General features: G+C 37.6%; 1 protein-coding gene across 4 annotated transcripts in view; it reads right to left on the bottom strand.

The window, feature by feature from the left end:
• HACD2 (3-hydroxyacyl-CoA dehydratase 2) overlaps positions 1–27,745 on the bottom strand; it is an 88,413-nt gene that overhangs the window by 16,527 nt on the left and 44,141 nt on the right. For all 4 annotated transcript variants that reach the window (XR_014263364.1, XR_014263365.1, XM_082460965.1 and 1 more), the window contains one exon: positions 12,957–13,045. Coding sequence is in view for 2 of the 4 variants with exons in the window: in XM_082460965.1 (XP_082317091.1) it covers positions 12,957–13,004 (48 nt within the window). In the remaining 2 variants the exon portion in view is untranslated. The remainder of the gene's footprint in view (positions 1–12,956; positions 13,046–27,745) is intronic.

Here is a 27,745-nt window from a genome sequence, read left to right as displayed (position 1 = left end):
TATCAGTTTTGCTTTCCAGACTGGAGGGTTGTTATGCAGGTGATGTGGGAGAGTGTCTGAAACATGTACTTGGGTGACAGGACATCACGTACAGCTTGCTCTCAAGGTTCAGAAAAAAATGAATGATAACGGATAGATAAATACAGAGGAAGAGGTGATAGGAATGGGAACAAATGTAGTAAAATGTCAGTAGTCGGCGAATCTGAATGAAGGAAACATGAGAGTTCTTCGTACTGTTCTAGTTCAAATTTTCTGTAAATTTGAAATTACGTCTAAAGAAATTATTTTAAAATATCACCTGAGAACTAAGGAACCACTTTGGGGACATAATTAGAAGCAAACAATATCATCTGGTTTCTATAAATTGCTTTTGATATGAAGCCTCTAAATCTGCTGGAAGAGGCGGGCTACATAACCATAAAAGAAGATATAAGGACATTTATAACAAAAACTACCAGTAAGAGCACACTTGAGAAGGAACAACAGGTTTAATGCTGACCCTAAATTTGTATTGGCATTACTATTGTCTTACACTGTAAGTACCCCAAGGGCAGGTCCAAAAGCTCGCTTTGAAAAGGGGTTCGCTTACTTAAAAAGCAAAATCAGACTTTCAATAAATGCTTTAGATTAGGATAATAATGATGATTAAGATAATGATAACTCCCATTTAGCAGGGCTAATTATTCCTTGAGTATGGTAAAAGTAATTATGTCTAAATTTTCACCAGCTAACTGTGAAACCATTTTAATAAGTATAAAAGAATTCATTCCTATGTGAAGTCAATTATATCTCTGTTTTAAAAGTCAATTATATCTCTGCTTCAGCACATAGAAAAGAATGCAACGCAGTTGTGTAGAAATTTGTCACTAAAATTTTCGGAAGAGATTAGGTTACATTATAGCTAATACGTAGCTAACATTTATTGAGCACTTACTAAGTGCCAGACACTGTTCTAAATGCTTTATATGTATTAACATATTGCATCCCCAAGACCACCCCATGAGGAGGAACAACAGGGCCTGGGAGACTAGAACAGCTCCTTAGGAGCTGAAACAGCTGGGCAGCTGAAGTGTGACGTGGTGCCAGCACCCTGTCTTTCCTGCCTTGTCAGTTATCCCACTCTACCGTACTGCTCAGTTCTGCTCCTGAGCAAGCCCTGTAAGGGCAGCACCTGTGATTTCTCCTTCCCATGCATCCTAGTGCTTAGCACAATACCGGAGCAGAGAAGGTACTGAATGAGGATTCTGACCCATCTGCAGCCTGGCCTGCAAGTTCTCTGCCTTGGTTGGAACAGCCTTGGGTGAGGAGGGCAGCTCCCCAGGGAGGGTGAGGCCACAGGGCTGCTGCCTGGATGGTGACATCAGCAGAAGGTTTGGGCTGGGGTACCGGACAATTCTGATGACAATCCTAGTCCTTTCCATAACTTTCTGAAGCTTTTTTGAATAAAAATGTAACTCACTTACTTATCTGCTTAAAAGGAATGTCATCCTTGATAAGAAATTGAAATGTAATAAATATTGACATGTGGTGGTTTTAAAAAAAATGATGTCTGGATTAGCATTAGTCTTTTCACATGGCAATTTCATGTGTAAAGTGTCCTTCATGATTTAGTGTTTATTAAAAATCCATGACAGGGTACCTGGTAAACAAACCAGAAAATAATATTCCTTTTCTACAGAAAATGCGAGCTATATATTAATATTCTTCCACTTTAAAGGAGAAAAAAATGTGCATCTACATAGATTTTTCTTAACCTACAATGACAAAGGGAACTGGTTAAAAAATTATTTCCATTACAACACAATAACTAAGGACTAATTTTTGATATGGATGATGGCCTAGTTAAACGTTTTGGCCTACGAAAACAAGTCTTGGTCATGAAATTAACTTTTCTGAACATGCAATGAGAAAAATGTATAAGCATGTGGTAAACAAGCAACGCATGATCAATTCTATATTTATGACAGACATGCAGGTCTGAATGCTAATATGTTCCCATTAGTCCAACTTTAATGCTACTATCTGCTCAGCCCATTTCCTGGGAAACATGAAGGAAGAGTGGCAGGTTCCTACAACTAGCCTCTTCTCCAATCATTGCAACTCTTGTAGCTTCCAGGCTACATATCCTTATCTCTCCCAGCCTCAGCTTCCTCATATGGAAACTGAGGTAATATTTGCCTTTGCACGGTTGACGTGAGGTCAGAAAAACCTATCAAATGCTTAGTAAAATGCTAGCCATTTAATACACAGCAGTTATTACTATTATTCCATGAAAGAAAAATTCAATTCAACAAATCTGTATTAAGTTTCTACTATCTACGCTAGCCACTGCTGGGACCCAGTACAGGTTGGTGGCTGCCTCTTAGGCGTAATTAATTACCAAGATAATATTTTGTTTGTTGTTGTTTTGCTTTCTGTTGTTAAGTGTTAAAGGCATTAGCCTGTACCAACTCTGGGATGTCTAAGGATCTCACCAGCTGCTAGCCTTTCCCAATGTTCTTCCTGAGTTCTGTTTGATTTTCTCACCTCCAAAGAGCACATTATTAACTGAAAAGTTTTCATGCAACTATTTCCTTCAACCAAACTCAAGCACGAGGACTGCATCAGAATGGGGTCATAATTAGTCCCACCTTGATCATATATACCCAATACAGTCTAAGTATTCTATGAAGCAACAGTCCTTTAACTACAGCAAGACAGCCCGAGAACAATATTCCCAGCAGTAGGTTACCGTGGCCCCGTAGAGAGAGCTGGGGCATACTCACTCCACCGTCTGTCCCAGACCTCTAAATATATCATCCTAGTGTGCCTACCCAACACTCTAGAGTGGACAGGATTGATCATTGTCAGAAATGTAACTGACACGGTCAAAAGAACATGAAATTGGCAATATACACTGTGAAATGTCAAGGTTCTTTTGTTCTATGATGGTTTAAGAATTGCAAAAATGTCAGTAAGACAGAAAATAAAAACAAAGGCCCCAATGAAAACAAACAAACAAAAAAACCCCCAAAGGCTATGAATACCATCTCCTGGAGCATAAATATTAAAACAATGTCCCATGATCCTGGTCCACAGATATTCTGAGTTTGTACAGTGCTTTAAAAAATAGTTGAGCCAGTTTTTTAAGTTAGAGATTTCACATTTAAAAAAAAAATCTGTATTTCTGCTTTTTCTTAAAGGAGCGGCTGCATAACACTCGATCGATTTGCCAATCACTAGCTGAGGTGAGCACGGCCTTTCTTCTGAGATGACGTACACCCTCTAGTCATCATATTCTCCTTGAACTTTCTTTTAACACCCACCTGTGGGACAGACATCTGGTGCCAACTGATAAGCTCTGCTACAGATGGCAAAGTGCTACACAAATGTAACGTGACTATTTGAAAAACTCTAAAGTTTTAAAAACTATTAAGTAGTATATAAAAACTTGGTTAATCTGATTAGTTTTTACACTTGAAGCTCTCAACATACACTTCTTTGAAGCAGTAACCTCAATAAAAGATTCCCTAAACTTGATCTAAAAAGACAGCACCAATGCAGAAGGCAAAAGAGATGCATGATTATCGAGTTTTTGGTTATCCTGGTAATTTTTTTGCCAGAGCAAAATATAGTAAAGGGGAGAAGATGCAATACAAACGATTATGGCAGCAATTTAAAGAAAAGACAAGTTAAAAGTCTTTAATGCATCAAGCCTAATAATTAGTCTCCTCCCTCCCTTCCAAATGCAAGCATACCCTCAGCATGCTTCCACACACAACCACACATGTGTATCAAGTCACGTCTTACAAATTCCCAAAGCGCACCAGGGTCACTTCAGACTTGAAAAGGGTCCTCTCTCTGGAAAATGCAAACGACTTAGTAATATGCTTTATTTCATCCATGATGCATCACAGCTTTTAAATGAGAGCTTCTTGACTATATAGGGCTTCTTGATACGGGTAGGTAAAAAACGTTATTGAACCCTCTTTCCAGAAGCAATATAAATACATTTCATATATATTTCACAGGAGCAGGGGGATAGGGATGATTTCTTTAGGTTCCCCTGTCATCTTCAAGATTCCCACTGAGACCAGTTACCTGCTGCATTCACCGTGCAGGTCAACTGTCAGGAGACTGAACGTACTGGTATTCTTGTCAATTTATGTATTTTTAATTAAGTTATCTGATTCTCCATATTTATGCTGAAAATACAGTTATACTGAAAAAGCTACAGCATACAAAGGACCGATTTGGCAAAGGAGCAGATAATTTAAGAGACAGTTCCTCCTCCTACATATTAAAAAAGTTTTCCAATGAATATTTATCAATGCTTTAAAAATGCCACTCATTGTACCGTGGAGCACACCTGTGTAAAAGCAGTTTATAGCTAATAATTTTTAACTTTCCTTGACTTTGCTGACATACTTTAGCAATGCTCACGATGTATGCCACCAGCTCACTTTTACAGTGTGAAATGAGAATCTCTGAGATCATTGAGATAATCATGTTGACTACATTTCTATGGTATCTTTGAACTCAAATAGGAGAGAAAAGGCCTGGGAAATGGTTTTCAACAAAGACAAACGTGGGACACGTTATCATGGTGAATCCACTGCAAAGGCCAAACTGCAGGTCTCTGAAAGGTAGGGTCTATATGGCCTCCTGCCTCACCAGTTAATCAACTGCTACCTCTGCGAAAGATGAGAATACCATCCACACTGTTTCCCACACCTGCAATCAGGATTTTAATGACAATTTAATCTAGAGTACTAAACAAAAAATCCCCAGATTTAAAGAACACAGCATACCAAGTATACCATATAAATTTCCTTTGGCTACTTTTGCACATATGAGATAAAATATATGGAACCTAATTGACTGAAATAAAGAGAATGGTAAATAATATTACACTGAACAACTACAGCTACACTGTCCGATACAGTAAACTCCAGTCACATGTGGCTATTTAAAATTAAATTACATTAAAATTCAGTTCCCCATTCACTCTAACTTCATTTCAAGGGTTCAATATGTGTTCACATACAACTAGTGCTACTATATTGAACAGCACAGACAGAACATTTCTGCCATTACCAAAAGTTCCTTTGTACAGTTCTGGGATAGAGGAAATATCCAAAAGAAAAATGTTGGTAACCAACATGTTTCTATCACTATATGGGACCAAAAAGTTACCCTTTTTGGCTTGAAATAAACATCTGAATTCACTTCACTTTCAAACCATGGATGAAAACTGGTTTGAGTGTCAAATTCACTTATTGGTAACTCTCCACTGACAGTACAACTTGACAGCACACTTCTATGACACAGGCTTACTTCCCTGCATTATTTATTCTTCAACTCAAGCTGATGACATATAACCAAAGCTGAAACCACTTAGGCTCCAGGCCTGTAAATCTCATCTCAGGTGCTTCTTTGGGAAACTACTATTTTGCACGCAAGGTAACCTTTTTTTTTTTCTTTCATCATTCTCATTCCTATTCCATGACAGTTTCCTAGTGCCAAAAGTCAAACACCTTTGTTAATCTCAGGACTCCAAGTATCCAGATTTGGCTCTAAACAGGCTTCCTACTATTTCTAAGTAGCAGCAATTACATATATTAAGATACTACCCAATAGTATGAAAATGTCTTATGCTTGAAGAGGATGCATTCCAACGATGAGCTTCTGTGTCAGAAATTTCATTATCAGAAATAGACGGAAAAAAAATTAGGAGGAAAGTAGGAGACACCACTGACGCATCCAGAACATCAATTAAATGGGGGAAAGGGTTTTAGCATAATATTTTAAAAGACTAACTGAACTGTAAATGCACTGGGAAACCCAAGATCTGGAAGTTCTGGGGCAGAGGGAAAGGAAGAAGCCAATAGTGCTCAGGCCTGAAATGCCTGGCCACCTGCAAGGCAGTCTGGACTGGGCAGGCTGGGGCAGGTCTGGCTTTGAGTCCCAGAGGAACCTCACAGAGTGGGGCACTTTCCTTTGGAGCTGACAGGTCAGGCCCTGGCCCTTCCTGCCCTGAATGACATTCCCCCAAATGAAGATAACCGTGCAATCTTCCAGGGAGTTTGTCTGGTTTAACTACTCCCTCTCGTGCCAGAATTGAGGAATGGGAATGGATGATGTCAGATTTAGCCCTTGGGGTAAGAAAGCAAAAGAAAAGGTCCCGAGAAACTTCAAGTGTGAGGGTGTTTGTGGGGCAGGGTCACCAATGGAGGAGGGTGCAGTGGAGGAGAGCCGAGAGGAGAAAAAGATTAACATTAAACACAAATGAAACTGATTTCCTGATTTTGTTGGGCCTGGAACCTACTCAACTATTAACTGACAAAGGGGGCTATGTTCTTGTAGGATGTAGTGGTAACACTCACTTGCATGGTTTAAGATGTTTTATTTTATTTTAAACACAACTGACTTAATTATCAAAGAACAGAGTATAATACATTTTGAACAAAGGAGTGCCCCTGGAGTTTTCCAAGCACTACAAAAGAACTAAGACAATGGGAGAAAGATGCAACATGGAACATCAGAAGTGAACCTACACTGAAACCAAAAGGATCTAAATATTTTGCAATAAAATTTTTATACACGGTTCAAGAAAATGTTGGAAAGGGACAGAAAAACACCGAGAGAAAAACAGACAACCTGATTTTGCCAAAATCACCTACGCTAAATATATTCAATGTCAAAGTGAACCATTCAGCCTTGAGAAAAGTAACACTATCTTTAAGTGTCCATTATTAACAGATGCGGAAGTGGCATTAAAGTACTGCTACATCTGTCTTGGAGTTGTCTAAAGTCTGACAGTGTCTGATTAACGATCAAATAATGAGGTTTTCTACCTTTAGGAGAGGTGCTAATTTTAAAAGTGAAGATGATGCAAATCCACCTACAGAAATATTTAAAATAGAAAGGAAGGGAATAGATGGAGTAGGGTGGAGAACTTTAGACATTCAGCACTCCAGGGGCCAAAAGATACTGAATGTACCCCAATGTCCTTTGCTAACTGAGATGGAACGTCACTGTGGAAATGGCCTGGGCTAGAAGACAGTGGCGTGGCTGCTGGTCCAAGCACAGTACCCAAGGAGGGAACAACGTGTTCCAGATGCGGCCTCTCAGCTCCTCATCTGAATGATGGGGATAAGAAGGTGCTCTTCCTGCCTAACCGAAAGCCCATGTTCATGGATGGCCATTAGGGACAACAAGGAGCACGTGCAGCCACAGGAAACATGCCAACAAGAGAAGCAACCTCAAGAGGCAGCAAGAGCAGGAGCGCACCGCGAACCCAGCTGGAGGACCCAACAGAGAAGGAAAACCTATAGTGCAACACAACAGGAAAAGGATCACGGAGTATCCTCCAGGAAAAGGATCGTGGAGTATCGAGGATACCACTGTACTTAGTCCTCTAGCTTCCACAAGAGTGAAAAAGGAGAGGAAAAGAGGAAGAAAAAAAAAACTGTGTGGCATCTATGAAGGAAGTAGCATTCCTTCTGAAGTGAAACTGCTTTATAAGGGGTTTCAGAAGCTGCTCAGCAAAAAACTGCACGCTAGAGACCTTGATTTCTAAACACTGCTGCCTTGTTTTCATGTATTCCTCTCAGTTAATCTCCACAAAAACTCTGTGAAATGAGCAGGACAGATATCAGTATTGCCATGTCACAGATGAGAAAAACAAGGCTCAGAAAGTTGAAGTGCTTTGTCCTAAGCCACAGGGTAAGTGTCGAAGTGCACACTCACCAACCCCTCATGAAAATTATGGCTGTTAAGCCTACATGTTCTAGAATACTGAGTTTGACTTACCTAGAAAATAACAAAAGTGTCCAAGGAAGGTTTTCTTGAGAAAACCGAAGAAGAGAGATGTTTGTGCAGTATTTCCTTGGGTGGAAACGATAACGATCTACCTGGAATCATAAATGATCTACCTGGTGGCTTGGCCAGGCAACAAGAAGCACCTGCCCAGGATGGAGCCCCTCCCTCCAACCCGCCCCCCAAACAAATGATGCTTTAGCTTCTTTAATGCCGTGGTTTCAGATCTGCCGCTGCCTTCAAGGTGGGCCCCTCAAGCTTCCTCTTACATGCAAGCGAGCCTCAGCTCCACAGACACTAGATTTTGGAGAAGGCACCAGAAACTAGTCCCTCCACTTAGCTGGGTAAGGGAACTCCAGGCTTTCACTCTCTAAGAATGAGACTATGGCTCTCAGATTTGGGACAGAGATGGTGAAATTTGGTTAGGTCTCGAGAAAACTAAGCAGAAATGGGAAGTAAAATCAAGAAAAAAGAAGGGCAAATAAAATTACAGCACAACACTACAGTTTCTTAGAGCATTTCTCAAACCTTAGAATTCATCAGATTATCCCAGGAGCTTAATAACAGTGATGATTCTCTGTCTCCTCTCCCAAAAATTCTGTATCAAATGTGGGGCGGGACCTGGAAAGTGCATTTTTAAGAAGCTTTCTGGGTAATTCGGTTCCAAATAGTCCATAAACCCCAGTATGAAAAATAGTCTTGGAACTTTCAAGGAGAAAGGCCAATTAATTGGAAGGATTTAATCAGAGTGTCCTAAAATGAGCACTAAAAAAACAGAGAAGCACATGGGCAAAGTGCTGCAGACAAGCACCGGGGGCCTACAATTGATTTGTACATTTCACATGTAAATGATCTGAGTGGAGAATCATATGCATGTGGTATGACAGAACCGCTGAAGAGGAAAAGTGCTTCTGGGTCTGAGATGGGGGTTTTCAACTCCACACGGGATAAAGAAAGTATGGTTAGCACACAAAAATAAGGATGTGTTTACATCACATTTCTAACCGATGAGAGCAAGTTCTGATGCAGTGGGAAGACTGTGAATTCAGAAGTCTGCTTTTCAACTCTGCCATTTGACAGAGTCATTTGCCTCTCTAGCTTCCAAACTTTAAATGGAGACTACAACCTACCTCAAGAGACAGTTGTCAAGAGTGAATAATTATAACATATTTTAATAAAGCCCCCTGTAAACTGTAATGCATCAAACAACAAAAAACAGCATAATGATAAAGAACTGGAGGTTACTAACTTTCTTAAACACTGATGGCAAGCTTTTTGTAGGCATCTTGCTGAGAAGTTAGCAGAGATGGTAGATTAAGTGTTACAAAGCCCAGTGGCATGCCAGAAAGAAGTGGGAAACAGCTGACTGGTGAAATCAGGAGAATTTACAGAACATTCCAAAGGAATGTGGGCAAACATCCTTTTCTCCAATGGTGGCAAAGGGTGAGGAAGAAAGGAGAGAAGGCTCAGCACTCCAGGGTATAGTCTATTTTACACAAATTACTGCTAGTAAAGTGTCGAAGGTGTTTGTTGCACTTAGGCTAAAGTCACAGCGAGAGCCCAACAATTTCTTACTCAACTACTGCCCATGGCAGTGACCTGGGACTTCTGCTCCAAGAACATGGCGATCTTACACTAAGAACTCCGGAGAGGATGTGTGTGGGCTTCTCCAAAGAGGACTGGGCCAGGAAAAGGGACAGTGGCCTACCTGTGTGTCCAGGAATCTGGGGCTTGGCTTAGCTTCTTTTGGACAAGGAAGAATATGTGCCCTGTGGACTTGTCTGTTTCTGAAGGGGGTCACAGTGAGGGACAGAAGGTGGCATCTCCCACTGCAATTCACTCTGAAAAATGTCAATGTTTTTTCAGTTCAATGAGGAGACAAAGACACAGGCCCAAACAGAGGATGAGGGGAACAAATGCCCATAGAGGCCTGATGTGGCAGTAGCAGCGGCCAGTCTGGCTAAGGAATGGGGAAGAAGCCAGTTCAGTTCTGGAGGTCAGGTGGGAAAACTGGAAAGGAAACAGGTTAGCTAGAATTTCTGATTCCCTCCTGTATCCCTCAAACCCTATGTCCCACCCTGAGCTTGTCTGTTTAATCAGAAGTTTTACTTTGCTTATATAAAAAGTCCTTTTAAAAGGAAAGAAGTGGGAAGGTTATTTGCTATGTTAGGTCAAGAAAAAGCTTTTGAGCATAGAGACATTGTTTCTTTAATATCCTGCTCATCAAGGTGTCCTGCTAGTGATGGTGGGTCCTCATACATCATAAAAGAAAACCATCTGATCACCTTTTAGTTCTATGATACACCTGGTGACATCTATGCGACTAGCATTCCATGCAGTAAAGAATTATAATGACAAGTAAGGATGCATGTCCTAAAGGGCGTCTTAAAAGAAAATATACCTCAAATATGAAAAAAGTAGCATCTAGTCTTAAAAGGTATACAGGCTATACCTTAGTACATCATGTACAATTATAGAAAACAAGGGGAATGAGCATAGAAAAAAAAGCAGGCCAGAGAGGGTAGAACAAGAGTCCAAATCCAAATGTAATGCTATGAAAATGAAGAATCTGTGTCCACTTTAGAGGGAAATATGATGTAAAAACAAATTGAGAATGAAAGCAGAGTACTGTGAAAAGAATTTGAACATGACTATGAGAAAGTGATATATATTTTATGAAGCAGTTATTTCTGAGGTCAATTTCCCTATGCATTAGTTATGTGATTCCCACCATTAAAATAAACAAAGCTGGATATAAAGAAAATAAAGATATTTTAAAGATGTTTCAGTAAAACAGAAGAATGGAAGTTTAACAGGGAAGCCATATGTAATGTTGTATAGAACAAACTGAATTATAGCTAACATGAAACTCTATGGCAGGAAAAACAGCCTTTGGCCAAGAGAAGGGGGTGAGGAACAGGTCACAGACAGCAGACTGGCCTCTGAAATGCTACAGCAACAGGTTTTCAAATTAGCTATTAGCAACTTGGGGTGGGCCCGGAGGGAATCTACTGCCATAAACAAAACGATGAATGGGTTCTTTTCAAAGAAAAGGGGAATGAGGAGAAAAGAAGTGTGACCTTGGAACAGCAAATGCTATTTATGTGAGAAAGGAGTAAGTCAATTAATCAATAGGGTATATGTGAAAAGAAGAGGACCCAAGAGGTGACAGAAAGACAATAAAATTTACTACATTCCTAAGAAAATGATATGTTAACAATAGTAGAAATTGGGTAAGTTTCGTTGCAGAGAAACAATTTTGAATATGCAAATCTAACAAGCATATAACTTAAATTACTGTAAGGCTCAAATATGCCACTACCTGTGAAACCATCTGTTAAATGTCAAGTCTGTGCATCTGTCAGGCAGGAGGTTACTGAGGGCGATGGCCAGGTCGACATAGCTGTAATCCACAGAGACATTTAATAGCTTTCTAAGCCAAGCTGTCTTCCTGCTCTGCCCAGGAAATCCTGGCAAATGTCGGTAACAGCAATATGGTAACAACTGCTAACTTGAACTGTAATCATTTTTGATTTACCTGTCTACCACCCCGTTTGCCAGAAGTGCTAATAAGCAGAGGAGTGGCTATTGAAGCAGAGGAGAGGAGAAGCAGAGGCCATGAATAACCCATCACCTGGAGCATTAGCTCCTGGACACCTAGTATCTGACTCTACTGGCAAACGGATTAAACACTCCAGAGTTGAAAACACTCTATCTTCATTTAATTATCGAAAGTACATAATTACCTGTTTAAGAATATAAATGAGTTACTATTAGGAAGAAAGTTTAGGTCACTTAAGACTATTGGGAAATTAAAAATTCGAGTTGCTGGTTAAAATGGAAAGGAAAGAGTGCATACACAAAAGTAAAGGAGGAAGAAATACAGGTTAAAAATGATTTATAGAAAGAACTTTGAAACCAATGAAAACAGTAACTTTTCCTTATTCCAGAAACAATTAAGAATGAGGTCAAGAGGCAATATGCTACATTAGGATTTACTTGCCTGTTTTTGACTTTTTTTTTTTTTTTTAAGAAATGTGATCCTGTTTTTACTCTAAAAAGTGATCATGTAAAAGTATGAGATTGTTTTACATTCTTCCTACATAGAAAGTGTAGACAGACATCTTCAAGGAGTGAAAGAGCTTAAAAGAAAAAGTCTGTGAATCTATAACAAAAACAATAACTTAGTCAATTTTGCTTAAAAACTCATTAGCTATGTGCATTTTTCTGTATGTATATCATACGCCAATAAAAAGTTAAAAAAATCATTAGTTAAAATACAAATGAAACTGTCTAAATAAATCCTGAAAAACAAAATGTTTTGACAGGGATTTCAGAGTAATAGAAGACAAAGAAAAAACCAGAATAATGCTAACGGATTAGCACATTTCATGAGGCTAAAGAACCCAATAATGCTGGTGATAAGTTACTGGGACTGGAAAACTGAAAAATGAATCTTCCTGGTGGCTACAGGTACTCTTCCTCACGATGACATTAGCAAGTAATAACTGACTTTTAAAAAGCCAAAAACATACTGGAAAACAACTCCCTTCCCTGATACCAGAAAATGAAAGCTTAGTTGTAGATTTACACCCATGGTAATGATGTCTTTCTCCCCCCAGTTCTTACAAGAAGCATCCCTGGGCCTGCCCGGGTATCCACCACCCCAGACCTCCCAGAACCACTAGACTCAGCACACTTGGGAATTCCACTAACCCTGGTGGGCTGGGTGGAAACAAGTTTGTTTCTCCTGGTCCTACAAAGATTGGACTGTTCTGGGAATGCATTAATGTCCCTCACTTCCACAACGGTCCCACTACAGGATGAAGATGTCCAGAGTTTATGGTGCTGGATCCAAACAAGAAAGCAGAAGAATACAACTGAGGTGCAGAGCACACCCATACCAGCCAAACCTCCAAGGGAACTGCGATTGCAGGACTTTGTGTAATCAGTCTTCTCTTTACAGCACTGCATATTTGGGGTATGTTTCCCAATTCCTAGTAACCCAATTCCTATAGTACAAGTGATTTTTATCTGGGCTATATTGATATGACCTGGAGTTCCATCTTTAGCCATAACACACAAGTGAGAAAAAAAAGTTGACCAATGTTTGTTAAAGCTGATAGTATTTTACTTTTATCAATGTAAACACTTACCTCTTTGACGCTATGTGTTACTGCCCATATTAAAAAAACTCTTGACATCACCTGGAAAGAAGTCAGGACAACAGAAGATGGAACAATTCCTGAAAGAAATTTTAGGATGGGTAAATAAATGTATTGTACTAAGTTTCAAAATGTAATAGATTTTCTAAAACATCCAAATTTTAATGTTTAAAGCCAAAACCATCATGAGCAACTGAAACTTATCTACATTGCTATATAGACTATGTTTTTCTATGTAGTCAATACTAAAACTTTTTTCCTCCCTCAAAGCAATAAAATTGTTAATGGCAATAGCAAACCATAGAATCTAGGTACCTTTCGTAGGTCTTTCAAAACCACTTATACAGGTAGAGAAAATAAAACCACTGCTTAACCTTTAAAATTAGGCGTTGAAAGTTCCTTTTGCAATATGCGTTTCAAATATGAACAGGCAACTATGGAAGGAAAATCAATGGTATTTATGTCACTGGAATATTGGAAGCCCCTGGATATCAGACTTGATATGATATACTATCTAATGGTTAAGTTGGCATCTTTTATAACCCACTTGAAGATTCTGCCAACAAGTGGACAAAATCAAAGTTTATATACCATTTCTTCTTACTTTGTTCTTAACAGTAAGCATTGGTACAATTATCTTCCCAATGTTCTCAAGTTATAACACTGGAATCATGTTTAGTTATTTTAGATAATCATCAAGTTCTGGTAAGTTTACATTTCTTTGGCGTCTCCCTTCAGTTCCTACAACCACAATCTAGAGACCAGCCACCACCATTATATAAAATTCTTCCCTCCTTTAATTCATCTTAAACCCAGCAATAAGTCATTATCTGAAAACATTCTCCTATCTTTGTAACTTTACACTGGCAAGGAACTGCTACAAAAATAAAATCTGGAAGCAGAATTACGGGTATGCAATCCAGTAGCCCCTCCATCATTTCTCTCTGGTCTTACTGCTACCAGCAACTAGACTTACCAACTTCCTGGACCTGTCAAGTTGAACGTGGGCAACTGCACACCTGCCAGGAACCTCTCACCACGGGTTGTAAATTCTTCTTCCGCTTTAAAACTAACCTCATCTTCAATACATTCAGTGGACTATCCCTGATCAATTTTCATTCTCCTAAGCCCTCTAAAATACACTCAGACTTCTAGACATTTATATAGTTGGACAAACTACAACTTGCCAAAAGACCATGTGCAAATCATACAAAGCTCTATAGGTTTGGCTATGAAAGAAAATTATATCTTAGAATGAGTTTTAAAGAAGATCTGGGCTTTGAAGAGGTAGGGTTTGGTTCTCAAAAGCAAGTAAAATGGACATGTCAAGCACAATGCTTGGCATATAAAGATGCTCAATAAACCTCTGTAGAATGAATAAAAGAAAAATATAAATGTATGGACATATAAATCAATGGAATAGAACTGAGAGTCCAGAAATAAACCCTCACATTTACAGTCACTTGATTTTCAACAAGGGTGCCAAGACAAGTCAACGGAAAAATATTTATCTTTTCAACAAATGGTGCTGGGACAATTGGATATCCACATGCCAAAGAATGGATGGAGCTGGGATACTTTCTTACACCATATATAAAAAGTTACTCAAGATGGATCAAAGACCTAAATGTAAGAGGTAAAATTATAAAACTCTTGGAATAGAGTTATTTACATAGATGTAAATTTTGTGACCTTGGATTAGGCAATGGTTTATTAGATATGATACCAAAAGCACAAGAAAAAAAAAAAGGGCTTTATCAAAATAAAAAACTTATGTGCTTCAAAGGACACCATCAAGAAAGTGAAAAGAAAACCCCCAGATAGGAGAAAATATCTACAAATATATATAATAAGGAAATATATACAAAATATATAAAGAACTCATAATTCAATAATAAAAAAACTACCCAATTTAAAAATGGCAAAGAATTTGAATAGACATTTTTCCAAAGAAAATAAGCAAATGGTCAATAAGCACATGAAAAGGTGCTCAGCATCATTAGGGAAATGCAAATTCAAATCATAATGAGATACACTTCACGCCCACTAGGATGGCTATCATTAAAAAGACAGATAATAACAAGTGGTGGTGAGGATGTGGAGAAGTTGGAACCCTCATGCACTGCTGATGGGATTAGAAAATGGTGCAGACACTCTAGAAAACAGTCTGCCTCAAAATGTTAAATACAGAATTACCCTATGACCCAGCAATTCCACTCCTAGGAATACATACACCCAAGAGAAATGAAAACATATGCCCACACAAAAACTTGTACATGAATGTTTGTAGTGGTATTCATATTAGCCAAAAAGTGGCAATATTAAAAATGTCCATCAACAGATGAATGGATAAATAAAATGTGGCAAAGCCATACAAGGGGACATTAGAAATAAAATAAATAAAAAGTAATAAATAATAAATAAAAGGAAATGAAGTAATGATACATGCTACAATATTAATGAACCTTAAAGCATTATGCTGAGTGAGGAAGCCAGTTACAAAAGATTACATGTTGTATGATTCAATTTACATGAAATGTCCAGAGTCGGCAAAATTATAGAGACAGAAAGTAGATTAGTGGTGACCTGGGACTGGAAGGTTAGGAAGAAAATGGAGAGCGACTGCCAATAGGTACAGGGTTTCTTTCTGGGGTGATGAAAATGTTCTAAAATTGATTATCGTGATGGTTGCATAACTGTAAATATTGAACTGTACATTCTAAATGAATGAATTGAATGATATATGAATAAACCTTTTATTTAAAAATATGTACGAATGAAGTACAGAGCCTGATGATATAATATGTAATACTGCCAAAGAGGCTAATTAGTGAGTCAGACATTAAGTGTATATACTTAGCCAGATCGCATTTCAGATAAGAAAAACTAAAAAAGATTGACAAACAAAAGTTTTCCTAAATGAGTTATTAAGCACTTGCCACTCAAGGAAAGATCACCACTCTTTCTAGCTTCTTTTTTTTTTTAACTCAAAGACCAGCTCATCACATAAAAACATGATTTTTTTTTTTCCTTTTATTTCTGCTCTTTCTTTTTTTACCACTGAAACAATGGGCTAGACTGCTAACGGTCTGAGCAGTGCTCCAGGGCTGCTGCTATATTTGGGTAGGGATCAAAAAAGTCCAGGATCTGGACCTCAGATTTCCAAGTTCAAAAATCTAATTTTATGCCACTCATGAGCAAGAACTAGGCTCTTGGGAGACTGACTCATTAGTCAAATCCTAGTTAATAAACCAAAATGTCAATTTATTCACTTGTAATAGAGGCACAGCCTTTGTAATTACTAAATGACTGGGATTTTAGAGACCCTCATCTAGGGGTGCTTTTTTCTGCTGTCAACATCAGAATGCTTTGTAAGTGTGACTTTAAACAGAGGCATTTGGGAGATCTGAAGATGAATATCACAATTCAGTTACATACAGCTTTATTAATTATCCCTTCTCTACTATAAAGCTCCCTTTTCTAGGAAACATGAATATTTATATATGTTTCCCTTTCAAAAGTGCTAAACAAAAATTATCTGATTGTTTTCCTTAAAAGTAAGTTTTGGTAACCAAAAACAAAGATTTACTTTTCTGGTAAATTTCCCACCAGTCTTTTCTTCTAAGTATATTTTTAAATACAGTTCAACTTCTATTGTTTATACTCTTTGTGGTTTGCTTTCCTCATTTAACATTTTAAGAAATTTTCTATCTTACAACATATTCTTCAAAATTTTTAACTTGATTCATAATATTCCTTTGAGTTGAATATATTTGTTTACCTATTCTCCTTCTGTGAGACATTTAAATTGCTCCAATTTCTTTTTTTTTTTAACATCTTTATTGGAGTATAATTGCTTTAGCTCCAATTTCTTGATACTATAAATGAAGTAATGCAGTATTACAAATAACACTTAAAATTTTTTGAGGCTTAGACCCTTTTTTTAAAAAAGGATTATTTCCTTGGGACAGTTCCCAGAGGTATAACTGCTAGGTCAAATGGCAAGAATGCCTTTAAAACTCTTGAAATATACCGCCAAATTGCTTTCCAAAAAGTTCGTATCAATGTACACTCCCACCAGCAGCATACAAGAGTGCCTGCTTTAGCACAGCCCCAGCAGTAAATTTAAATCTTAGTAAGTTAGTGAATAAAAAGCCAATCGATGCTTTCTAATTTGACGCAGATGCAGAGATGTTTCTGGCTTTGCCTGCAGGTGCTTCTGCATTCCCTATCCAGGGAATCTGCCTAGTTAGGCACCTGAATTTTTTCCAAGTGATGCCATCCATACCAACTCTCACTTAGCTTCTATAGCATATGAACCTACCTCAACCAGTCACCCAGCAAATAGCACTTCTGGCCCTCACCTGACAGCCCAATCTCAAAATGCCTTCTCTAACAGATCAGTAAAAAGGCCAGTGGGAGGAACGAACCCTTTCATAGGGAAGACCATCTGAAGTCCAGGAGCTCCAAGTTTATCCTTGGATTCAAGCCAGACAAACAATAGCGGGCCACACAGATGAAACATATTAGCTTAGCTCTGAAAAGAACTGACATCACCGAGTTGGGTTTATTGTTATCATCAGGTCAGTTTCATAAGAACTGGTTAAAAAATTATTACCTTATTTGCTGTAGGAATGGTATGCAGTGTAATATCCACCCTATCACTCAATGTCCCTTCTATAAAGCCTCAAGTGGGAAATTTGTTTAAAAACTTAATGTTAAGAAGTGTTTGCTCCTCTCCTCTCCTCTCATCATTCCTCTCCAATGATAAGAATTATATAATTCAGCTGCCCTTTTCAACTTGGTAGTCAGAAAGTTTCAAGCCAAATATGAAGCATACTACATTACTATATTTTGTGTTTAAGTTACCACAAATCCTTGTGGAATGAGGAATATAGATAGATAAGACAGACCAGATCCTCTTTCTTTTCTAGACTTCTTACAGTCAATCCCACTGTGTTAACATTTGTTATACCATTACCCTTTATTTGAACACAATGTTCATTAACATAGCATGTTTAAACTACCCAAACCGCACATTTTTTTTTATTGTTGACTGCTTCAATTGGTTGTTTCCAAATGACGGAGAGATTCTGCCATCTTATCAGTTAGCTATTACTAGATCAAAATTCATTCAAAATGATTACTAGATATCTATTATTTGTTAATTTAATTCAACAAACATTTTTGGAGTACCTACTCCATGCCAGGTACTGTTCTTCATGCTAGGGTTACAACAGTGAAGGAAATGTCCCTGCCCTCATGAACTTACACTCTCAGGCTATAACTGATTTACTTTGGGATAGCTTTTATTTTTAGCACGTTTTCCCTGAAGTTGACGTGAGGCTACTAAACATTTGTAAATTGGAAAATGGCATGAGTACTTCTTGGTTTCAGAAAGATATCTCTGTCGGCAGTGTGAATCTTTGGCAAGGCAAGGTTATACACTGAGAAACAATTATGAGAATTTATGTTGAAAAGGCAGTGAACTTTTGAAGCGAAACACCGGCAGATAAAAGAAACACAGGCACTCGTGTGAGTGCACATAATAAGTAAAAGCTGTAGAAAGGGGATTTGGCAATCAGTTTCTTGTTTCTCCAGAACCAGGGCGCTCTGAGGGCTCTCCAAACAGCTGAGCCCTGCAAAGCTGAGTAGCACTAGAAATCCTCCCTGCCTGGTGCAGCCCTCACAAGGGCCAGGGTAGTGGGATTGGGAGACTGGCTACGTATGACCAAGACCAGGTTGAAAGTTAAGTACAGGAAAGGCAACACAGGCTGGGAGCAGAGCAGGATAGTGTTCAGACGGAGCCCACTACCAAAGCAAGAAAGGAGACACAAAGTTGGTGCCAGAAATTAAACTAAATGATGGAAAATGAAATCAGAATCTCCCTACCGAAATTCCAAATCCATTGAGCTAAAAGTAATAAACACTAAATAACAACAACAAAAATCACTAGCAGCAACCAGAAAGGAACGGGGTACAACTTTATGCCATATATTTTAAAACGTCCTAGCCAAGAAAGGATTATTGCACACCTCCTGCTTTGTTCCCAACTCCCAAAAAGTGATATTGGTGAATCAACAAAATCGCAAGAATTTTCACTAACAGGCCTAGATTTGGAGAGAAACACAAATTTCTGACTGGAGTGTAACAGACGTGGAGGCTGGAAAGTGATGGGGAAGTAACTAACTAGGAGCCACCTCACAGAAAGGCTAACTAAGGCTTTCAGACCCCACAGAGTTGGAAGACTGGTACAAAGTTCCCTATGAGGACAGGATATACTTTCTACAGGGTTGAGGAATCCCAGGATGAAGCGATTAAATCTCAGAAGAGAAGGAAGAGCTCACGTGTTTTTAAATAAGTAATTCGTTCACACTGTTCAAAACTTTTAAAGTATAAAAAGATACACAGAGAAAAGTCTCCCTCCCAGTCCCATCCTACTACCACTCAGATGCCTTTCCTACAGGCAACCAATTAATTTTTTGTCTATCATTCCAGAGATATATTTTAGGTATACAACAGCAAATAGGTAAGTCAATGTATAAAGATACATTTATACACTCTTTTTCCAATTTTTTCCATAATGACAGTCTTTTCTTCTTTTAAAAATATCCTGATGATCTTTCTATAACAATACATGCATACACTGTTTTAATTACTGAGGCTTTATGTTTTAATATCCGTGTACTCTCCTAAGCCCTACCACCATGCCCTCAGCATGTAGAAAAATACATAAATCAGGAAAACCTTCATCCTTAAACTGTAGCCTAGAGGCGAAGACAACTGAATCTTAAATACTGTGGAAATGCAGTCAGGGAGGATTCAGTAACACAGCAAATAAAATGGCTGGACAGGGCTGCTTGCCCTTTAGCAAGACGAAAAGACATGGCAACCATATGAACATAATGCAAGAAAAAAACAAAAATAAAGCATGCATTGACGGCAGGAGGAGAATTCAGATAGATTCGAAGCACAAGAAGGATCTGAGGCACCACTGCTGACTTTTTTAAGATGGAGAGGCCATGTGCAAAGACTGGAGAGCAGCATCCAATTGCTGAGAGCAACCTCAGGCCAATAATCAGCAAGGAAACGGGACCTCAGCACTATAACCACAAGGAACTGAAATCTGCCAACAGCTTAGAAGCAGATTTTTCCCTAGAGTCTCCAGATAAGAACTCAGCCCAGCTGATACCTCGATTTTGGTCTTGTGAAATCCTAAGCAGAAAACACAGCTGAGCCCACTCAGACTTCTGACCTATAGAACTATGAGCTAATAAAAAGGTGCTGTTTTAAGCCAAAAAAGAAAAATTAAATCAAGAATAAATAAAATAAAGCATGCATTGCATTTAGGGGAAAAGTCAAAGATTAAAGCAACTGGAAGGAAGATAATAACTACAGAAGACAAAGATAATCCAACACAAGAATAATTGTTATCCCCAAAGTAGAAAACCCAATATATGGAACAGAAAATGTATTTAAGGGTGTAATCCAAGAAATGAAAGAACTAAATTTGTACTGAAAGAATACACTGTTTCCCAGAAAACAACTGATAGTGAATAAGTAAAACCAAGAACTTTCTTGGTTAAAAAAATAATACTTTGGGATCCAGGAAAAAAAGCAAGTTACCTACAAACTGGCAAGAAAATCAGCCTGGCTTCAGACTTCTCCACAGCAACATTCAATGTCAAAAGACAATGAAGCAACACTACAAAGGTCTGAGGGAAAGAAAGTATGTTCAAGAATATTACACCCAGACAAGATGTCATTCTAGTGTAATGGCAAAAGGTAGACATCACTAAATATGAATGAACTTGTCACATAATGCCTATGTGACTGACCCTGAGAAACACAGGTTGTCAGAAATTCAGCCAAACAAGATATAAATCAAAATAAAGAACTCAGGAATGGAGAAGTCATGGCAAAAGGGCCCATAGTAGGCAATGAATCCATTCATATATAACACTAAGACAAAACAATTATGGTTATAGAACAGAGTATAAATGCTTATAGTTTGTAATATTATTAAATTAGTAACAATTTAAAAATGGAGTAGGGAAGACGAGATGAAAGAATTAAGAGATATTGCCTAAAATATTGTTAAATGTAATTCTAATCTAAATTTTTCATAATCTTTTTGTTAAACTTTAAGGGGCCTTTTAGTAAATAATATATCTCTCATGGTTAAAGGTTTTATACCATATTCTTTTTTACAAACTCAATAATTTTAATGAAAAATAGCATGTATAGCATAAGCTATATAACTTGATTTTTCTATCCATCTACTCTTTCTTCCTTATATTAATATATATGTGAAAAGAATGCTCCCTGGGATGATGTTTATCTAATATAAATGACGATTAGCACTACTGGTACAATTTTTTTAAAACTTTATGTACTTTTACACATTGTTTGAACTCATAAAAAACAGTTAAAAAATTTAAATTAATAAAATCATCATTCTTAACAAGAAATGAAACATTTGGCATCAGCAAAAGATAATTCTGGAATTGAACTAATTCCAATCTTAAATAGGAATTTTCTTAAATATTTTCTCTTAGAGTACAAGCTATTCTTAGGGAAACAGAAAATATTTCTGGCCAAAATGAAGAGAAGGGTGGGAGTATGAAATTCAAGGAGGAAGATGACTGGCTTCTTTTGTTTTTTAAAGAAGGATTGACAGAAGATCAATTTTCTTTTCTTTTTTTCCAGAACATAGAAAACTGGCCATGCCTCTTGGGCTTGCAGCACCTGACCCCCCCAGAAAGCAATTTTCAATATATTTATCATAACCACACTTACTTTATTGAGTTCTGAAAAAAGAAATTTGTGTCTTACACTGAAATCAACAGCAAAATTATGGTATTTATATGATAAGCTCTGGATTTATTTGAGATTGGCATTTCGAAAAGATATACTAAACTGTAAGACGGCATTACATTTTGTGTTAAAAGGATAATGTTACTAAGTGCTTATTTTTTAGCAAATTGAAAGGGATATAAATAAAAGCATAAGAAATCAGGTACAATGATACTTCATGTGTCTAGCATTGGGAAAAACCGTGTAGTTAGAATGAAATCTTTTCCCTTTATGTGACAAAACTTTAAATACAGAGGGCATGTATACCCCAAATACGTGCTTTAGGGTCCAATCCAGTGACATGCTACTAGCAGTCAACTTACTCAAACTCAACAGTATGAACTCAACCAAAAGAAAATAAGATAGAAACATAACTTCATGCGGGCAACTTTACCCAGCATTTCACAGTGTGAATGTGTGCACCAGAGTGAGTGGTGGTCTCAGGTCTCCTGGCCATGTTGATTGTGATTTTACTGTTCAAAGATAATATAATATTCATCTAATGAGGCCCTAAATGCGAGCCAATTATTTTATCCGGCATTCAAATGAAGGAAAAGTAAACACTTTCAACACTGGAGGGAAAAGTGCCTGTGCTGGACTCACTGAGAGTCGATACTAACTTGTACTGTTGTATGAACAATTTCAGGTGTTTTTCATTGGAATTTTACCTCTACATAAGCAATTCCACTTTAGGAGACAAAGCCACAGGATATATATAACGCATCTTCATGGTTCATTAATTTTCCCTGAAATTCCGGGGGGAAATCCATTTTTACATTAAAACATAAAGAAGGGGACTTCAAAAGTGCTTCATATTTATGGCAAGTTATCTGGTCTTTACTCTCAAACCCCTGGAGAGTAACTATACTCCTCACAGATATTAGGCAGACTTGAGTAAAGCTGGAAAAGCACTATGATACAGAACAAAAATATAAGGTAGGAAGTTGAGTGTATGGAAAAAGGGGTAGAAAAAAATCTCTTGAAACCACGGGAGAAACCAATACCTAAATGGATGTGGTGAAGGCCTGTACCCTTGCTTGGGGCAGAACACAAACTTGGCTTAGAGCTCCTTTATGACTAATGTAATGAGAGAAAACAATCCACGTATAATTCAGTGTACATGAAAAAAGCAGAACCAAGGGGCTCGTTTTTGTTTTGTTTTTTTCTTTGGCCACGCCACCGGGCATGTGGGAACTTAGTTCCCTGACCAGGGATCAAACCCACGCCCCCTGCATTGGAAGCAGGAGTCTTAACCCCTGGATTGCCAGGGAAGGCCAGGGGCTCGGTTTAAGCCATGTACTTATATGTAAAATGGCTTTGACTACAGTAGTAGTTTCAAGTTTACTGGATGTCCTCTATACACTTTTCTGTTTGTTTTTACTGTTTCCTGTTTCAGATAGTCGGCTCTCAGAGCGTCTGCCACTAGCTTGCTCTTCCACTTAACTGAGGTTCTTACATGTAAAAAGTAACAGTAAACTGGCTTTAAGAGATCCAAAGGCCTCTGAAGGAAATAAGCTCTGGAGGGTTTTATCAAATATCCAGAGGCTTTTCATTTGTTTGTTTACTTGTGGGGTCTCCATTTTTTAACAAAGTTACTGGAAGTCTAATCTCTGAATGACAGCAAAATATAAACATAAAAAAAATGACACATTTCCAACCATTCTGAAGATAACATATTATAAAAGGGAGATACATTTTGAAAAAGATGAAAACATAAAAATATTAGAAGCCATTCTCAAAGAGGACACAACAAGTCAATTATAAGTCATGGAACCTCACTCAAACCTCTATATTATAGTTAGCATTCCAATAGCAAATTGCCATCTGATTAGTTTTACTGTTCATGGAGCTGCAGGTGTTTTAGATCAGACTGTTAAGTGCAGCCTTGAAATAGGGACAGTTCATATACATTTCACCAGCAAAACTACATCATAAGCTTTTCTTAAAAAAAAAAAGATTTATTAGTATCTCTATTTTTACACTTATCAAGTTTTGTCTTAATATACTTATGAAAATTCTATTATGTAAAGCCTTTTCAAAAGGCTGAACCCAATCTGATTGTCACTTACTGGAAATAACAGAAGATCTAACATCAAGTTTGAGAGTATAATCATTTCCTTACTACGTGAAAAAACCAACAATCACAGGATTTCACTTAAGCAAACCAAGAAATACACTTCTACTAAACCATGTTCTTTCTCAGAGTTCTGCCAAACCCTGTGAGTAGGGAAGGCAGATTGAAGATGAAGTTTAACTTTACTAGAAGGTTGTGAAAGAAGGCTTTCTTGGGAAAGATTCTTTATTTAAAAGAGCAAGTAACCACAAGGGTTATTTAAATATGGTGATCTTTAGCTAAGAAAATCTTGGCTGTCAGAGTTGGAAAGGATCTAAGAGATCAAGTTCGACTCAATTCTTGATAGATGAGGAAACTGAGGTGTGAAGAGGTAAAGTGACTTGCCAAGCTTACATGATAGTTGAATACAACAAATTAATATTTATGTTTAAAATTTGGTGGTTATTCACAAAGAGGTTAATTATTGGTCAATATATAGCTATAACAGAATTAAAATATTATCAACCAATATGACAAAAGGTTAACATTCGAAGCACATAAAGACACAATTGTTTTTGTCTTTTAAAAAATCAAGACCCTAATGGACAAATAAGCAAAGGGCATAAGTAGATAATCCACATAATAAAGAACATAATAAACAAACATGGAAGTATATACAATTTCATAATTAGCAAAAAAGTAAGAAACAAGAGTAACCTATGATTTTATATGATTAACTTAGTGAATATTAAAAATAATCCTTTGCAATTCAATCTGGCTATTTTTTTTTGGCCCCGCCCTGCAGCATGTGGGATCTTAGTTCCCCGACCAGGGATCAAACCAGCGCCCTCTGCAGTGGAAGCGCAGTGTCCTAACCACTGGACCACCAGGGAAGTCCCAATTTTGCAATATTTTTGTTAAAAGAGCCTTCATACTCTTTGAATTAGTAATTACATGTGAAAATGTATGCAAAAGGCATAATCCAAAGACTAGAAAGTTCACATATCAACAGACATTGGTTGAAAAATTAATATTTAAAAATGGGGACAACCTAAACATTTTCCACTGGGAGGCATGACAATAAATCTAATTCAGTGAGATATTTTGTAATTAAAAAATATCAGTGACTACAAGATAAGCGTGAAACACCCTGTCATATCAGAAAGTAAGGACACTAAAAAGGTGACTGAGGTTTTATCATAAAGGACTCAGAAGACAATCTGAAGATGCTCCCACTGGCCAAAGATGGTCAATTTGAGCATTAAAAAGAAGAGATACAATGGACTGAATCACACCAGATATGTTAAAATTCATGAGTTCATGATGATAAAATAAGAAGCAAAGACCTTCACTGTCCCTTTGACATGCTCTGATTTGTGTTGGAGGAAGGGGTGTGTGTGTGCGCATGCACGTGTATATGAACGTGCATGCGTGCACCCATTAGTATCAGTGCCTGCCTGAGTCGGGAACATGACACCTCTGGTTCTGTATGAGGACAACGGTGTATAAAACAACATGAAACGCTAGCCCTCATTTTGTTTTAACTTACAGACTAACGTCAATTGTTCTGAGAACTGGATTTTTTCCTCAAAATTGAAACTGCTTTTCCTTTTGGGTTTAATGAAGTATTGCTAGTTGAAGCCAGTTTGACATGGTGACAGAGCTGTTAGACTGATGAGAAGTGTTGCTGCCTGATTTAAAGCCAAACCCTGAACCCTTTTAAAGAATAAAAAATATTGGGCTTCCCTGGTGGTGCAGTGGTTGAGAATCCGCCGGCCAATGCAGGGGACGCGGGTTCGGGCCCTGGACTGGGAGGATCCCACATGTCACGGAGCAACTGGGCCCGTGAGCCACAACTACTGAGCCTGCGCGTCTGGACCTGTGCTCCGCAACAAGAGAGGCTGCAATAGTGAGAGGCCCGCGCACCGTGATGAAGAGTGGCCCCCGCTCGCCGCAACTAGAGAAAGCCCTTGCACAGAAACGAAGACCCAACACAGCCAAAAATAAATAAATAAATTTATTAAAAAAAAAATATTGTATATGGGAAAAAACCCCACAAACTTGTGCTGGTTTTCTTTAGAGGATTCTGGGAAACCAACACATTATTCTGAAAACTGGTAAACGGAGAAAAATCAAGCTTGAAAAAAAAGAATACATATATCTTGTTATGTCACAAGAAACTAAGGAAAGCAGTTTGGAAAGGGTGAAGGGAACTGGATAAGTGGAGAACCAGGGTGGGACAGGGGCTCACTTTTCACTGTATACCCTTTCATGAATTACCTATTTGAAAAATAAACTCATTTAAGTATCACTATAGAGATTATGTAAAAAAATGGAAAAATGGTTATATTAAAGGAAAAAACTCAGCAATCAAACGGTAGCCACTCTGATTATAATAATGTAAAAACCGTATATGCATGTAGACCAGGCCTGGAAGGAAACACAGAAAAACAAAATTGCTGACTAGACTTGCAGAATTTAGGGCATTTTTTCCTTTACATTAAAATGAATTCCCTTGTTATATTTATAATGTTATTTGCCCAATAAATAATGTTAAGGTGGCATTTAAATGGGAAACATAGTATTTTCACTCTGTTACCCATACTTGTAGGAAAGCCCAGATATTTGAACCTTGAGCCCATAATCAAGGCACTAAGAACCATTTGCAGGTAACTTGACTCTTACTGTAAGCAAGAGATCTAAGAAGGATAAAAGAAAGGGTATACTGAGGGCTGTTCATACAGTAGATGTTAAAAGTACAATGACTCTGCCCAGCTCTATTTCCCATTCCTGCACTAATGCGGGGGTGGAGGCGGTGGTGGCATTCACTGAGTAGGAGGCCAGCAGAACATGGAAAGAGCCTGTCGACAGCGCATAAAAGACACACACTGAAAACGCTACTTGCAGGAGGAGTGAAGCTTGTCAAAGTACTGCAGAGGCTGGGAAAGTGAAGAGAAGAGAAAGAGCAATTATAACCTGAACCTAACAATTCCTCAGCTAAATTTAACTAGAGAGGTGGAATATATCTGCAGCTTGAAAACGATAGGCAAATGAATGCTCAGGTACAAAAAGGCCCAACCTACACAGAACTTTAAAGGGTCATTGTAAAAAAAATTTCTATTTTCATATCAATCATCTGCTATTGTTCTGAATATATTTCAATTGTGAACCCCCCAAATAAAAAAATGGGCTTAAGGAGGTATAAGGAAATCCTAGGCTCAGAGCAAAACCTTTTATTTCTTGTTATAAGTCAAAATCAGTAAGGATTTATTAATGTCAAGCTTTTCCAGAAACATTACTTTAAAAACTTTTAGCTATGAATAATGAAAATTAAACAGTAACTTTCATTTACCTTTTCAAGGTTGAAATGAAATAATTTATTCGAAGTCTTCCAAATTTTTATGTCAAGAGATATCTCAGTTAATATACTTATTTACACTGAACTATGTTCACAAATAGTTCCTAAATATATTACTTAAACACCTATAATACTAAATACTAAATCCTAAAATACAAATACTTTATATGCATTAAAATGTATATCAAAAAGGTAATGGTAACTATTTCTGGGTAATTAGATTAAATTGATTGTTACTTTCTTCTTTATGTCTTTCAGTATTAGCTGATTTTAAAAATAATATGCATGTGTCACTTTTATATAGAAATAAGGCCTTTTCACTTAAAAAAAATCACCACAACATGATTTAATAGCCACCATATTACAAATTCTGTTAAAAATAAAAATGGGTAGAAGTTCAATCAAAACAATGTATAACTGTTTTCACACACAACTGATTTACAATTATTTTAGCAAAAAAAAATCACATGTAATCAAAAATCTAAGTTGCAAACAGCTTTTGGAAGAGTTTAT

Source organism: Balaenoptera physalus, assembly GCF_965194825.1.
Source record: "Balaenoptera physalus genome assembly, chromosome: 4".
NCBI classification, from domain to species: Eukaryota; Metazoa; Chordata; class Mammalia; order Artiodactyla; family Balaenopteridae; genus Balaenoptera; species Balaenoptera physalus.
The sequence above is the reverse complement of the archived record's forward strand: the minus strand, read 5'-3'. Positions and strand labels throughout refer to the sequence as shown.